This window comes from Callithrix jacchus, chromosome 1 (assembly GCF_049354715.1).
Source record: "Callithrix jacchus isolate 240 chromosome 1, calJac240_pri, whole genome shotgun sequence".
Taxonomy (NCBI): domain Eukaryota; kingdom Metazoa; phylum Chordata; class Mammalia; order Primates; family Cebidae; genus Callithrix; species Callithrix jacchus.
In genome coordinates this window covers 193,604,004-193,618,430 of record NC_133502.1, presented here as the reverse complement: position 1 = coordinate 193,618,430, position 14,427 = coordinate 193,604,004, and the positions used below count along the sequence as shown (strand labels likewise).

The 14,427-nt window shown below is 53.9% G+C and overlaps 1 protein-coding gene and 1 long non-coding RNA gene across 2 annotated transcripts; both read right to left on the bottom strand.

The window, feature by feature from the left end:
* Window positions 1-505: 505 nt before the first annotated feature.
* On the bottom strand, window positions 506-3,329 carry LOC144577519 (uncharacterized). The gene is made up of 2 exons (XR_013521660.1): window positions 3,181-3,329; window positions 506-1,543 (listed from the first exon to the last, which is right to left on the bottom strand). It is a non-coding gene; the product is annotated as an uncharacterized LOC144577519 (long non-coding RNA).
* A 7,106-nt stretch (window positions 3,330-10,435) lies between these two features.
* SDF2L1 (stromal cell derived factor 2 like 1) lies at window positions 10,436-12,403 on the bottom strand. The gene is made up of 3 exons (XM_002743568.6): window positions 12,211-12,403; window positions 11,661-11,857; window positions 10,436-10,837 (listed from the first exon to the last, which is right to left on the bottom strand). Exons 1-3 carry the CDS (start codon window positions 12,395-12,397, stop codon window positions 10,556-10,558), a joined length of 666 nt encoding a protein of 221 aa, XP_002743614.3. The 5' UTR covers window positions 12,398-12,403; the 3' UTR covers window positions 10,436-10,555.
* Between the last annotated feature and the right edge of the window lie 2,024 nt (window positions 12,404-14,427).

Sequence of the window (14,427 nt, the reverse complement as noted above, 5' to 3'; positions counted from 1 at the left end):
GAAGTAGCAGAACTGAAGTCAAGTCTCTTACCAATCTAGTTAGGGGTAACGCCTGGTCTTCTTCCAGGTCCAGATTGCCCAGGCCCCTTCCTGCTCTGGATAAAACCTGGTCCAGTTTTTAAGGAGGGCAAATCCAATGGGAAGAGTGGAGGTGGTTGCCCGCCTGGCTGTACAGGGCAAATGCGGCTGTGCGGGTGGTGGCCCAGTTCCACAGGGGCCATTGGGCCTTTCATCTGGGCCCAGCTTTTGGCCCCGCTGAGGACGTGGTTGGTCAGCAACTTCTTTAAGGCCCCCACCTCTCGGCCCGCCTCAGCCTCCCTTTGTGACACCGTGCCTGGTCAGTATGTGCCTTTTCTCATTTTATTTTTATTTTTGACATGGAGTCTCGCTCTAGCGTGAGCCACCACACCCAGCTGTGCCTTTTTCCATACAGGACAAGCACCCTCTTGAGGATGGAGCAGAATCGCTAATCACCCTCCCATCAAGTCATTCTAGTAACCAATGCTTCACACTTTATACCTTTATTTGTATTTTTAATAAGTGTAGGCCAGGCACCGTGGCTCATGCCTCCCAGCACTTTGGGAGGCCGAGGTGGGTGGATAACCTGAGGTCAGGAGTTTGAGATCAGCCTGACCAACATGGTGAAACCCCATCTCTACTAAAAATACAAAAATTAGCTGGGTGTGGTGGCGCATGCCTGTAATCCCAGCTACTGGGGAGGCTGAGGCAGGAGAATCACTTGAACTCGGGAGGCAGAGATTGCAGTGAGCCAGGATCGCACCATTGCACTCCAGCCTGGGCAACAAGAGTGAAACTCCATCTCAAAAAAAAAAAAAAAGTGTACTGGACCCCTCCTCTCTGTCAGGTACTGCCAAAAGAGATTTTTAAAATGACAGTTGTCTCTGTCCTCAGGGGCTCCCAGCCTAATAAAGACTTCTACCACAGGGAGAAAAATTTGATTTAACAGTCTCTGCTGGAGGAACACTGAATGCCGTGGAGCCCAGGGAAGGCTTCCACGGGGAGGAGTGCTCTGAGTTCAGTCTCCCTGCAGCAAAAGCAGGAGACAGCTGCATGGGGGTCCCCAGCTAATGGGTATGGAATCTGCATAGGACTGAGGGGTGGCCCTGGAGCTCAGAGGAAGGGAGGATGGATCTGTCAGATGACCCTGGGATCAAGGATCCCCAAGGGATCAGGACTAGGAAGCCAAGGAGCATGTGTCATTGCCCCTGTTCCTCCCATGGGTGCCAGGGCTTCTCTTCCCAGGGTGGGGTGAAGCAGTGTCCCACTGTGTCTAGCTAGGGGTGAGGGGACCTCCCAAAAGCTCATCTGGAAACCTAGGCTTCCTCTAAAGAAGATTTGAATGACTGTCACTGGACACATAGAAACCTTTTGCACTGTGTCAGGTCTTGATGGCAGAGGTGGTCACGCAAGCATGCCTGGGGTTAGGCTCCTTGGAAGTTCAGCTCCAACCCTCCATTCCAGCGGGGAGGGTTGGCATGCTAGACACCTCTCAATCCCTCCTGCAGGCTCAGTGCACACCACTCTGTAAGAAAACAAACTGGCATGGTTGGTGGGCATCATCTGCAGACTTTGTATCCCTGGTCCACCCATCCATCTCACATAGTACTGCTCCAGCTGAGTCTAAATATTACTGATGCCCTGGGGTGAAGGCTGCCTCCTGGAAGGCCTGCCTTAACCCCCTCCCCAGCTGCCAACTAGAACAACATTCTCTCCAGAGCCTGGCCCTATTCAAGTTTCCAGCAAGGACTGGGTCCAAGCCAGGCCCAGAAAGATCTTCCATGCAAAGGAGTGGGCCTGTATTTCCCCTAAGACCTTGACCAGGCCTGGAGTTCCCAGTCTTACTCAGGGACCCAATGTGGAAAGACCTTCAAACAAGAGTTTTTCAGAATATGGGGGGTCTGCCCATGTACCTGTCCAGCCATGACCAGGATGGAGAGCTTAGAGATGATCCTCCAGCTCTGCACCCACCTGATCCTCTGATGAAGGATCCAGTCCAGCTTCACATCTGTGCCTAACCAGTGGAAACACTTACCCTCTAGGCACCTCAACTTTCTCAACTGGAAAGTAGAGTGAGGCAGCAAGCCCCCTTTCCCCCTCCCAGGGTAGCAGGCGGTACCTGACCGATGCCCTTTCATCATTGCACTGCTTTCCAGTGGCCCACAGTAGTGCAACAGGGAAAGAGTATCAGGCAGGCCTGCCAGTACCTCCCCCATGGTGGTCTGTGGGGATCTAAGACCTGGAATGCAGGCTGGCTGGGGCGGGGCCTCTGCCTGGGGGAAGGGTGCCCTCTGACCCTAGAGGCCCAGGCCTGGCTAGAATCTCAGGTTTCCATGGAGAAGAGAGGGAACTGGGCAGGGGGAGGGGAGAGCCTGCAAGCCCAAGGGGCCCTGCCTGGGGAGTGGGAGGTGAGGGTGGTGGGGAGGGAAGTCCCCAAGGCTGGTCCCAGATGCTTTGACAATATCATTGCACTGCTTCTCAGAGCACAGTAGTGCAACCTAGTCAGAGCACCTGCGGCCAGCAGGGGGGATCCCACCACCCCCAATACATTCAGGGCGGGAAGCTCAACCATGGATAGGTGGGTGGGGCCAGAGCCCCTGTCCAGTCCATCCGGGCAGGGAAGGAGACCGCAGCGGGGTGCGTCCTTGAGGTCTTCAGAACCCAGGACACCCAGGCCTATCACAGAACGCTCCCGATTGAGGTGGAAGAGAAACCCCAGACTACGGGGTAGTTCCAATCCCGCAGCAGGAGCTACGGGGCTACGCAGGGGAGAGAGCGCACACACAAAGAAGGACCCGCGCTTAGCCGCAGTCCGAAGCCTGCTAGCGCCCAGAGCGGGATGGGTACAGTCCGACGACCCTGCGCCCAGACGCTTGCCTTGGCTCCGGAAGAAAAAGGGCGGCCCCAACCCGGGACGACGCGCCCCTTCTAGCTGACAACCCCATCCCTGGTCCCTTGCCCCGCACGAGATAAGCTCCGGGTTCTGTTCTAACACATTCTTCTGCCCGGAGGCCCAGAGCGGAGCAGAGGATGGGGGCTCCCCGGCCTTCTAGAGTTCCCTGCCCCAAAGAGGGCGCCCGGAATCCCGGCCGCGCCCCTCCGCCCGACCCGCCGGGTAGGGCCGCCCAACCCAGGATCCCCTCCTTAGACCTGGCTACTCACGCAGACACCCCTTCCGCCCAGGGCCCGGTCAGGAAGCGGAAGGTTAGATGGAGGAGAATCCCGGCCATCGTCTGCCCCCAAAGTCCCCATCCAGACGACCCGGCACCTCGTGGCGGCCCCTAGCCTGCCGGCTCCATCTTTAACCCGCTGACAGTCGGAGGGGCCGGGCCCCCGACTACTTAGCATAGCGCTGTGTTCATTGGTCGGTGCTGGCGCGGGGATTCGCCTCCTGCACGCCTATTGGCTGAGACCGGAGCGATTTCAAAATAGCCTCCGGGCTCCGATTGGCTGGGCGCCGGCCGAATCTCCGGCTCCGTGCTTTTAACAATGAGTTCTACAAACACTTTCTCCCCATTCATAACTTATCAAAAGGAACTTTGCCCGCCTTTTCTAGGCTCCAATCTCTGCGAGTTTTCTAGCTGCACCAACGAGAGCGCTTGAAAGCCCGGTGAGGGGCGCCAGGCACGCGGCTGAGCCCACCGTGAGGGAGGCCGAGACCCTCGGAAATTCCCGAACCCCCAGCCAGCCAAGCCTGCGGTGAACGCGGCCGCGGGCTGCTTTGTTTTGCGTGCTAAGGTTGCTTCCTGCGCCTCCTGGATGGGATATTCGGACTTGATGCACTTCTGAACTGGGGGTAACCCCCTCCCAACACAACTCCACCGCATCGCCCACCAGGACGCGAATGGGGCTTTCCTGAAAATCCCCGGGTATGGCTGAGCTATGAAGACCCGGTGCTGGGCCCCGTGGTCTTGGGGATATGGGGGAATGTTGGTTTCTTTGTGATTATGATCTACTTTGTGGATATGCATTCAGTAAGCGCCTACCCTCAGATGATGACTAGGAAGTATACAGGTCACCGGACCCTTGAAGGACTCCTAGGGGAAAGGCGGCAGCTGTGCTTAGACAACTGTGCCCCTGCAAACCCTCTTGTTTTATTATTAGTCCAATGTCTGAGAGCAAATGTTCTCGAGGCAGGCAGAGCTGGTTTTGAATCTTTATGAACCCCTGTTGCCTTCTTGCAAAACTGAGACGACAATCAAACCTACTCCATAGACCTGTTGCCAGGAACAAATGAGATGCTGTGTAAATTGTTGGCCCAGCATCTGGCATTTAGTAAGTGTTGTTCACTAAAAGTGAGTTCTGAGGCCGGGCGCGGTGGCTCATGCCTATAATTCCAGCACCTTGGGAGGCTGAGGCGGGTGGATCACGAGGTCAATAGATCGAGACCATCCTGGTCAACATGGTGAAACCCCGTCTCTACTAGAAATACAAAAAATTAGCTGGGCATGGTGGTGCACGCCTGTAGTCCCAGCTACTCGGGAGGCTGAGGCAGAATTGTTTGAACCCAGGAGGCCGAGGTTGCAGTGAGCCGAGATCCAGCCATTGCACTCCAGTCTGGGTAACAAGAGCGAAACTCTCTCTCAAAAAAAAAAGTGAGTTCTGCTGCCACTACCTGCATTCTGCCTGGAACAGTCTTATCTGCTCCCACAGCTTGGGCTCTGGCTGCCCAGGGATTCCCACTTGTGCACTGTTGGGTTCTTCTTGGTCAACTCCCGTCACCTCACTGCTTACCCATGTGTGGTGGTAGGAGGGGAAGACACAGAGGGAGGAGTGGGTTTTGACAGCCCACAGGAGCTGGAGCTGGACCGGAGCAATGCCCACATAGATTTGCAAGGTGATATGGTTTGGCTCTGTGTCCCCAGCCTAATCTCATCTAGAATTTTAATCCCCAAGTGTCGAGGGATTGGAGGTGATTGTCATGGGGCACTTCCCCCATGCTGTTCTCTTAATAGTGAAGTTCTCGCGATATCTGATAGTTTTAAACGTGTCAGTTTCCGGCCGGGCATGGTAGCTCTCGCCTGTAATCCCAGCACTTTGGGAGGCTGAAGCAGATCACCTGAGGTCGGGAGTTCGAGATCACCCTGACCAACATGGAGAACCCAACATGAAGAAACCCTGTCTCTACCAAAAATACAAAATTAGCCAGGCGTGGTGGCGCATGCTTGTAATCCCAGCTACTCGGGAGGCTGAGGCAGGAGAATAGCTTGAACCCGGGAGAGGGAGGTTGTGGTGAGCCAAAATCTCGCCATTGTACTCCAGGCTGGGCAATAAGAGCGAAACTCTGTCTCAAAAAAAACAAAACAAAACAAAAAAGTGACAGTTTCCCAGCCTGGCCAACATGGTGAAACCCCAGCTCTACTAGCAACACAAATACTAGCCAGATGTGGTGGTGCACGCCTATGGTACTAGCTACTCGTGAGGCTGAGGCAGAAGAATCACTTTAATTTGGGAAGTGGAGGTTGCAGTGAGCCGATATCACACCAGCCTGGGTGACACAGCGAGACTGTCTCAAAAATAAAGTGGCAGTTTTCCCTGCTCACTCTCTCTCCTGTCACCCTGTAAGACATGAGTTACTTCCCCTTTGCCTTCTGCCATGACTGTAAATTCCCTGAGGCCTCTCTGTGAGTCAATTAAATCTCTTTTGTTTATAAATCACCCAGTCTAAAGTAGTATTTTTTTTTTTGTTTTAACTGAGACAGTTTCTCTCTGGTCACCCAGGCTGGAGTTCAATGTCGCCATCTTGGCTTACTTCAACCTCCCCTTCCCAGGTTCAAGCAATTCTTCTGTCTCAGCCTCCTAAGTAGCTGGGATTACAGATGCCCACCACTACTCCCAGCTAATTTTTGAATTTTTAATAGAGACAAGGTTTCATCATGTTGGCCAGGCTGGTCTCAAACTCCTGCCCTCAGATGATCCACCTGCCTCTGCCTCCCAAAGGCATGGGCCACCGTGAGATTTATTTATTTATTTATTTGAGACAGAGTTTCGCTCCTGTTACCCAGGCTGGAGTGCAGTGGCACGATCTTGGCTCACCGCAACCTCCGCCTCCTCGGTTCAAGCAATTCTCCTGCCTCAGCCTCCTGAGTAGCTGGGAGTAGAGGCGTGCACCACCATGCCCAGCTGATTTTTCTGTATTTTCAGTAGAGATGGGGTTTCACCATGTTGACCAGGACGGTCTTGATCTCTTCACCTCATGATCCACCCGCCTCGGCCTCCCAAAGTGTTGGGATTATAGGCATGAGCCACCGCGCCCAACCTTATTTATTTATTTTTGAGACAGAGTCTCACACTCGGCTTGATCTCACCTCACTGAAATCGCTGCCCCCTGGGTTCAAGCAATGCTCCTGCCTCAGCCTCCCGAGTAGCTGGGACTACAGGTATGCACCACCACGGCAGCTAATTTTTTTGTACTTAAGTAGAGACGGGGTTTCACCATGTTGGCCAGGATGGTCTCGATCTCCTGACCTCATGATCTGCCTGCCTTGGCCTCCCAAAGTACTGAGATGACAGACATGAGCCACCTCACCCAGCCAGGTAGTATCTTTATAGCAGTGTGAGAAAAGATTGATACATAGGGTGTAATCCACCCTGTTGGTGCCCCACCCACAGCCCATTGGCACTCACCTCTACAGAAAGGATGCTCATGGTCAGCACCTGAGGCTCAGCCTGGGGACCTTATTTTGGCTTCAGAAGTCCCTTATCCAATGTACAGGGCAAGTGCAGAGCTACAAAGTGGATCCCCCTACCCACTCAGCAGACCCAGCCTGTGAGGGAAACTACTTTGGGTGGTAAGTACCTCGCTTCCTTGCCCCTTAGGTGGGATAGCTTTAATTAATTTATTTATTTATTGAGACAGACTCTCACTTTGTTACCCAGGCTGGAGTGCAGTGGCACAGTTTTGACTCACTGCAGCCTCCACCTCCTAGGTTCAGGCAATCCTCATGCCTCAGCCACCCAAGTAGCTGGGATTACTGGCGTGCACCACTATACCCGGCTATTTTTTGTATTTTTTTTTGGAGATGGAGTTTCGCTCTTGTTACCCAGTCTGGAGTGCAATGGCGTGATCTCGGTTCACCGCAACCCCCACCTCCTGTGTTCAGGCAATTCTCCTGCCTCAGCCTCCTGACTAGCTGGGGTTACAGGCACGCACCACCGTGCCCAGCTAATTTTTTTGTATTTTTAGTAGAGACGGGGTTTCACCATGTTGACGAGGATGGTCTTGATCTCTTGACTTCGTGATCCACCCGCCTCGGCCTCCCAAAGTGCTGGGATTACAGGTGTGAGCCACCACGCCTGGCCCTATTTTTCGTATGTTTTTAGTAGAGCTGGGGTTTCACCTTGTTGGCCAGATTGGTGTTGAACTCGTACCTTCAAGTGATCCACCTGCCTTGGTCTCTGAATGTCCTGGGATTACAGGTGAGAGCCACTGCACCCAGCCGGGTGGGATAACTTTGATGCACATTCTGCATTGGGTCCCAGAGATCCCCAATGGGATTGAGCTTCAGTTGCCCACAGGGGTAACCTGCTTAATAATGCACCCTTCACTGGCTTCTTTCCCTTCCCCTCCCACAGCCCCATTCCTCTGTGCCACCATTTTCTGGAATCACCTCCCAATAATATACTTCCATTCAAATCCTCTCAGGTCAGATGAGTGATGGGAGAGGTGGACAGACTTGTAGATGATATTTAAGAAGTTTAACACTGAAGCCGGGTGCAGTGGCTCAGATCTGTAATTCCAGCACTTTAAGAAGCCAAGGTGGGGCCAGGCACAATAGTTCAAGCCTATAATCCTAGCCACTTTGGAAGGCTGAGGTGGGCAGATCAGCTGAGGTCAGGAGTTCAAGACCAGCCTGGCCAACATGGCAAAAGCCTGTCTCTACTAAAAATACAAAAATTAGCCAGGTGTGGTGGCACATACCTGTAATCCCAGCTATTCAGGAGGCTAGGCAGGAAAATTACTTGAACCCAGGAGGCGGAGGCTGCATTGAGCCACTGCACTCTAGTTTGGGCGACAGAATGAGACTCTGTCAAAAAAAAAAAAAAAAAGCCCAAGGATCACTTGAGCCCAGGACTTTGAGACCAGCCTGGGCACTAAAACCCTATCTCTACAACAAATTTAACAATTAGCCAGGTGTGGTATGGAATGCCTGTGGTCCAAGCTACTCAGGAGGCTGAGGTGGGAGGACCTCTTAAGCCCAGGAGGTAGAGACTGCAGTGAGCTGTGATTGTGCCACTATACTCCAGCCTGGGTGACAGGGCAAGATCCCACCTCCCCAAAAAAGGCTGAGATGGGAGAATTGGGCCCAGGAGTCTAAATTTACAATTGGCTAGAGCTTTTCTCGAATCTCCTCATCCCACCCTGAGGCTTTTTTTTTTTAGGAGACAGAGTCTCTGTTGCCCAGCTGGAATTCAGTGGCACCATCATAGCTCACTGCAGCCTCCAACTCTTGGACTCAAGTGATCCTTCCATCTCAGCTTTCCAAAGCACTGAAATTACAGGTGTGTGCCACCATGTCCAGCTGCTCCATCCTTTAATAAGGTCAACTGAGGCCAGGCGCCATGGTGCAAGCGTGTAATCCCAGCAAATTGACAGGCCGAGTGGGTGGGTCACTTGAGTCCAGGAGTTTGAGAACCAGTGTGGGCAACACGGCAAAACCCTGTCTCGAGAAAAAAATACAACAATTAGCTGGGCGTGGTGGTGCATTCCTGTAGTCCCAGATACTCTGGAGGCTGAGGTGGGAAGATCATTTGAATCTGTGAGGTGGAGGCTGCAGTGAACCAAGATCGCACTACTCCACTCCAGCCTGGGTGACAGAGACTTTGCCTCAAAAAAAAAAGAAAGAAAGGTTAATTGATTTCTCCAATGCAAGGTGCTCTGTCCACACGACTCCAAGCCTTTTCCAGCCAGTTGCCACCCCCAGCCTCTCCTTGAGCTCTTTTGTTCTCCTTCAGGGAAGCAAATCATTATACTCAGCAGCTCCCAGGTCCCAGGCAGCCAGCCCTTCAGCAGCCCAGCTGAGTTAGCAAGTCCAGGAAGCCTGTAATCTCTGCCATCACCGCTAGAGGCCACCCACACACCAGCAAAGCTAACAGTTATCTTTATTAGGGCTCTCCTATTTCGTCTGCTCCTGACTTTAAGGTAGAATACTCTGCCTGCCCAAATTGTGCCTCCTCTTCCAGGAAGCCTTCTCAGATCTCTGCAGGTAGCAGTTTTATGTGGCTGCCTTCCCTTGCAATATTTTCTGTAGTTCTGTGATCTCATTGAGTCGTTCAAAGGTTGTGGTGGGAGCCTGAGATGCTATGTGCCTAGGCAGGCTGGGGTGGGGTAGGGTGCTATTTGCACCAAGTAAGAGAAACTGTGATGCTAAATTTCAGCATATGGGCAGAATCCTCACTTATCCCTTGCTCAAAGACAGGTGTCAAGACTGCCACAACTAACAGGAGAATGAGCTCCTCACATCTAGGTATGAGGGAGCTGGAGAGCTTGTGCCCCATCCCAGCTGACAGAGAAGGGGGTTCCCATTCATCCTGCTCTGAGGTCTGGCCATGGCCCTTAATAGGGACGTTCATAAAGCTTAGGGGCTGGGGAAGTGGGGTCACTTGCCATCAGATGCCTCAGGGTGGACAGGGGGAGGCCCAAGGCAGCACTGGAGCGCATGGAAAACCACTAAAAAGCTTTAGATTGCACAGTGGCACCTGCCTGTAATCCCAGCCACTTGAGAGAATGAGGCAGGAAGAGGCTTAAGCCATGAAGTTTGAGTCCAGCCAGGGCAAAATAGTGAGACTCAAAATAAAATAGGGCAAAATAGTGAGTCTCAAAATAAAAATAACACAACTGTAATCCCAGCACTTTATGAGGACAGAGGTGGATCACTTGAGCTCAGAAGTTTGAGACCAGCCAGGGCAACACAGTGAGACCTTGTCTCCACTAGCACAATTTTTAAAATTAGCCAGGCATGGTGGCACAAGCTTGTAGTCCCAGCTACTTGGGAGGCTGAGGTGGGAAAATCACTTGAGCCCAGGCTGCAGTGAGCTACAATCATTGCCACTGCACTCCAGCCTGGATGATACACCAAGACCCTGTCTCATCAGAAATAATAATTATTTGGGCATGGTGGTATGTGCCTGCAGTCCCAGCTACTCAGGAGGCTGAATTGGAAAGATCACTTGAGCCCAGGAGTTCAAGTTTACAGTAAGCCATGATCATGCCACTGCACTCCAGATTGGGCAACAGAGTGAGACCATCTCTAAAAAAGCAAAACCCCCCCAAAAAACCCCAACAACAACAATAAAGGGTTTGGACAGGTTCAGCAGTTAGGCTGGGCTGGAGACAGGTTTTACACTGAGGGAGAGATGATCAGCTAGTCCTGGACTGGCACCTCCTGGTCATCCTCAGGTTCACAGTGAAACAGAATTATAGACCAACATTCTTTAATCACAAAGGCACTTGAGGACCCCTACAAACCCAAAGTCTCTGCCAAAAGTGGCCCTACAGATGTCCCACCTGCCACCCTCCATCCACCCATCCCCACACTCAGAGTTCGTCGTGACCTGCAGAGGGCTCCACACTAGGCTTGATGAAGATGCCTTCCATGGCCTTCCACGTATTGTACGTGTTGGCACTGGGCATGCCGTGGACCTCATGCTGCCCACGGATGGGGCTTCCGTACTGCTCACCCGTGACCGACAGGAACACAGAGGTGCCCACGTGCTGGAAGCGCACAGCGGCCTCACGCTCCCAGTGCTGTCCAGAGCAGCGGACTGTCCATAGGTCGAGGTCATCACCCTCGCCGTCTTCCCCAAAGGCACTCACCTCCTACAGGTGCAGAAGGTGAGGGGACAGCGGTCACCACAGAAGGCAGCATTCGTACCTAGTGCACTGAGCCTCAGGTCCTTCCCTGCCCTTCCCAGAGCCTCAGCTCCCACAGCTGCAAACGGTGACACCATGACCCCAGTCCCCCAACCTCGAGCACTCCCTCCCCACACGGGCTCTTCAGACACATACACACACCATTGCATCTGTCTGTGCAGAGACCACTGGCCCCCACGGAGCTGCCTCCTCCTCCATGTTCTCCCAGTCCTAACTTCTCTGATGCACCTTGGGATCAGCCTAAAATTCAGCCCTTCAGGCTAACAGTCAAGCTCTCTATCTCAACATTTTCTTCCACCAACTCCCCAAGGACACCCACTGTTCAATCTCAACCCCCTGAATTCCAATGACCTCCATGCATTGGCACAATCTCTTCTGCTGGCTTGGGCAGTCCCTCTTTTCCCTCTGTGGCTTGGAGGACATCTTTTCAGACCCAGCCTGAGTTTCTCCTCCCCTGTGGAGTTTCCTATTCCCCACCTTCAAGGGCTGTGTGGATTCCCCTCCTGGGTCCCACTTGCCCCCAGAGGAGTGATTTAGGCGGATCTCTCCGGATCTTTATTCCCGTGGGTCTCCTTGCCAGGCCGGGAGCACCTGGGGGCGGGACCCTGGCAGAGTTACTCTGTGTCCCCCGAGAGGGCGCTCAGTAACCATCTCTGAAGTGAAATTTCCATTTCACGAAGAAGCTGAGGCTCGCATTGGAGCCCACGGCGCTGTCTCCGGCGCCTCCCACAGGCCAGGAGTCTCTCTGGGGGCTCCGGGAGGGGCTCACCTGGTTGTTGGACAGCGGCGACGGAAAGTGGTGCGTGTGCAGGTTCTTGCCGGTGAGCACGTGCGTGAGCCGCACGGCCTGCCCGCAGCGCACCGGGGACCCGCGCGGGCACCCGCCCTCCGAGCCGCCGCGGATCCGCCAGTAGCTATTGGCGTCGTCGGATGACTCCACGCCGGTCACGGATTGCTGGCCGCTGCCTGAGGGGTGACACCCCACCCCACCCCACCCAGGGTCTCTGTCAATCCCGGAACCCCCGGATCCTCGCCCTGGGACCGTAACATTTCCCGGGGGACCCCAACATCTCGCCCCAGCCCCGGCCCCCGTCTGACACCCCCCTCAGTCTTTGGGCCCGCAGTTCCCCGACAGCTGTCCCCGCCCTCAATATCGTCGACACCCTCAAAGCCTTGCACCCCTCGATCCCCCAACGGCTCTAGAGCCCTCGCCTCCCGGCTCTGAGACGGGCCACAGACCCCCCACGACCACCCTGTCTCCACACTCCCGACCCCGAGCCCCCGTCCCTGGCGCTCTCCCAGTCGCGGGCCCCACGCACCGGATCCGTATTTGATGTCGTGCGAGTGCAGCCGCACCCGATGGTGCGTATTGAGCAGCTTCAGCACCGACCCGCAGGTCACGAGCCCCGCGCCGGTCTTGGCGGCACCACCGCCCGGCACTAAGAGCTCCAGTAGCAGCCCCAGCAGCACCGGCCCGGTAGCCCCGCCGCAGCCCGCGATCCACATCTCCCCGGCCAGGCTCCAGCCGCTCCGGCCTTTGGGCCGCTTCCGTCCCCACCGCGGCCCAATCCGGTTCTGACAGCGGCCGCTCGCGGCAGCCAATGGTCGGCCCGCGCGGTGCTCGGCTTGCAATGCCATTGGGTCGGCGCGCAGAAGGGCCGCCTCCAGCTCTCGAGAGGAGTAGCTGGGCGGGGACTAGAGACACGAGGAGGGCTTTGATTGGTCCACGCTTCCAATGTCTTACCAATGAGTGTCCAGGAAAGGGCGGCTAAGAAGCCAAGCGGCGGCAAGTGAGAGAGAGCAGTTAGTGAGGACGCCGACTCCAGCGGCCGCTCAGTCCCTGTACACCGGCTCAGGATCCTAGGGCTCTGCAGGCACGTGTTCACGACTCCCTTGGCCCTGGACTCTTGGGTCCTCAGTATTGAGTCTCTCCCTTCAGAACCTGGGCCCGCACGGGCAGGGTCTTGAGGTTGTTAGATCACTAAACTTTGTGGTTACAAAGTAAGAGTCACTGAATCGCCTGGTCCTTGAGTCCCCGGACCCCGAAATTAATGAAACCCAAGTCATTCGGCTCACTGAAACCTCTGCTTCCTGGGTTCAAGCGATTCTTCTGCCTCAGTCCTGTGAATAGCTGGGATTACAGGCATGTGCCACCTCACAGGGCTGAAGTTTGTATTTTTAATCGAGACGGGTTTCACCATGTTGGCCTGGCTGGTCTTGAATTGTGACCTCAGGTGGGCAGATCACCTGAGGTTAGGACCTCAAGACCAGCCTAACATAGTGAAATCCCATCTCTACTTTAGTACAAAATACAAAAATTAGCTGAGTGTGGTGGCACGCACCTGAAGTGTCAGCTACTCAGGAGGCTGAGGCAGGAGAACTGCTTGAGCCAAGGAGGTGGAGGTTGCAATGGGCCAATATTGTGCCATTGCGTTCCAGCCTGGGCAACAGGAGTGAAACCCTGTCTTTAAAAAAAAAAAAAAAAAAAAAAGGCCGGGCGCGGTGGTTCACGCCTATAATCCCAGCACTTTGGGAGGCCAAGGCGGGTGGATCACAAGGTCAAGAGATCGAGACCATCCTGGTCAAAATGGTGAAACCCTGTCTCTACTAAAAATACAAAAAATTAGCGGGGCACGGTGGCACGTGCCTGTAATCCCAGCTACTCAGGAGGCTGAGGCAGGAGAATTGCCTGAACCCAGGAGGCGGAGGTTGTGGTGAGCTGAGATCATGCCATTGCACTCCAGCCTGGGTAACAAGAGCTGAACTCCGTCTCAAAAAAAAAAAAAAAAAAGTGGGCTGGGGTCTGTGACTCATGTCTGTTAATTCCAGCACTTTGGGAGGCCGAGGCAGCTGGATCACAAGGTCGAGAGTTCGAGACCATCCTGGTCAATATAGTGAAACCCTGTCTCTACTAAAAATGTAAAAATTAGCTGGGCGTGGTGGTGTGTGCCTGTAGTCCCAGCTACTCAGGAGACAGAGGCAGGAGAATCGCTTGAACCCGGGAGGTGGAGGTTGTGTTGAGTTGAGATCATGCCACTGCACTCCAGCCTGGGCAACAGAGTATGAGACTCCATCTTAAAAAAAAAAAAAAAAAAAATCCAGGTGCAGTAGTTCACACCTGTAATCCCAGCACTTTGGGAGGCTGCGGTGAGCAGATCATCTGAGGTCAGGATTTCAAGACCAGCCTGTCCAACATTGCAAAACCCTGTCTCTACTAAAAATACAAAAAAAAAAAAAAATTAGTGGACGTGTGTGGTGGCTCATGTCTGTAATCCCTGCACTTTGGCATGCTGAGGTTGGTGGATCACTTGAGGTCAGGAGTTCAAGACCAGCCTGGCCAGCATAGTGAAACCCTGTCTCTACTAAAAATACAAAAATTAGCCAGGCAGGGTGGCAGTTGCCTGTAGTCCCAGCAACTCAGGAGGCTGAGGCGGCAGACTCGTTTGAAGCCAGGAAGTGGAGGTTACAGTGAGCTGAGATCATGCCACTGTACTTCAGCCTGGGCAACAGAGCAAGACTGCATCTTTTCTTTTTTT

Bases quoted from the DNA above. Each gene is read 5' to 3' on its own strand.
- SDF2L1 (XM_002743568.6), bottom strand. From the start codon at position 12,397: ATGTGGATCGCGGGCTGCGGCGGGGCTACCGGGCCGGTGCTGCTGGGG. The intron at 11,858-12,210 runs GTGCGTGGGGCC...GTCACCCCTCAG, and splicing joins CGACATCAAATACGGATCCG to GCAGCGGCCAGCAATCCGTG. The intron at 10,838-11,660 runs GTGAGCCCCTCC...CTGCACCTGTAG, and splicing joins CGCCGCTGTCCAACAACCAG to GAGGTGAGTGCCTTTGGGGA.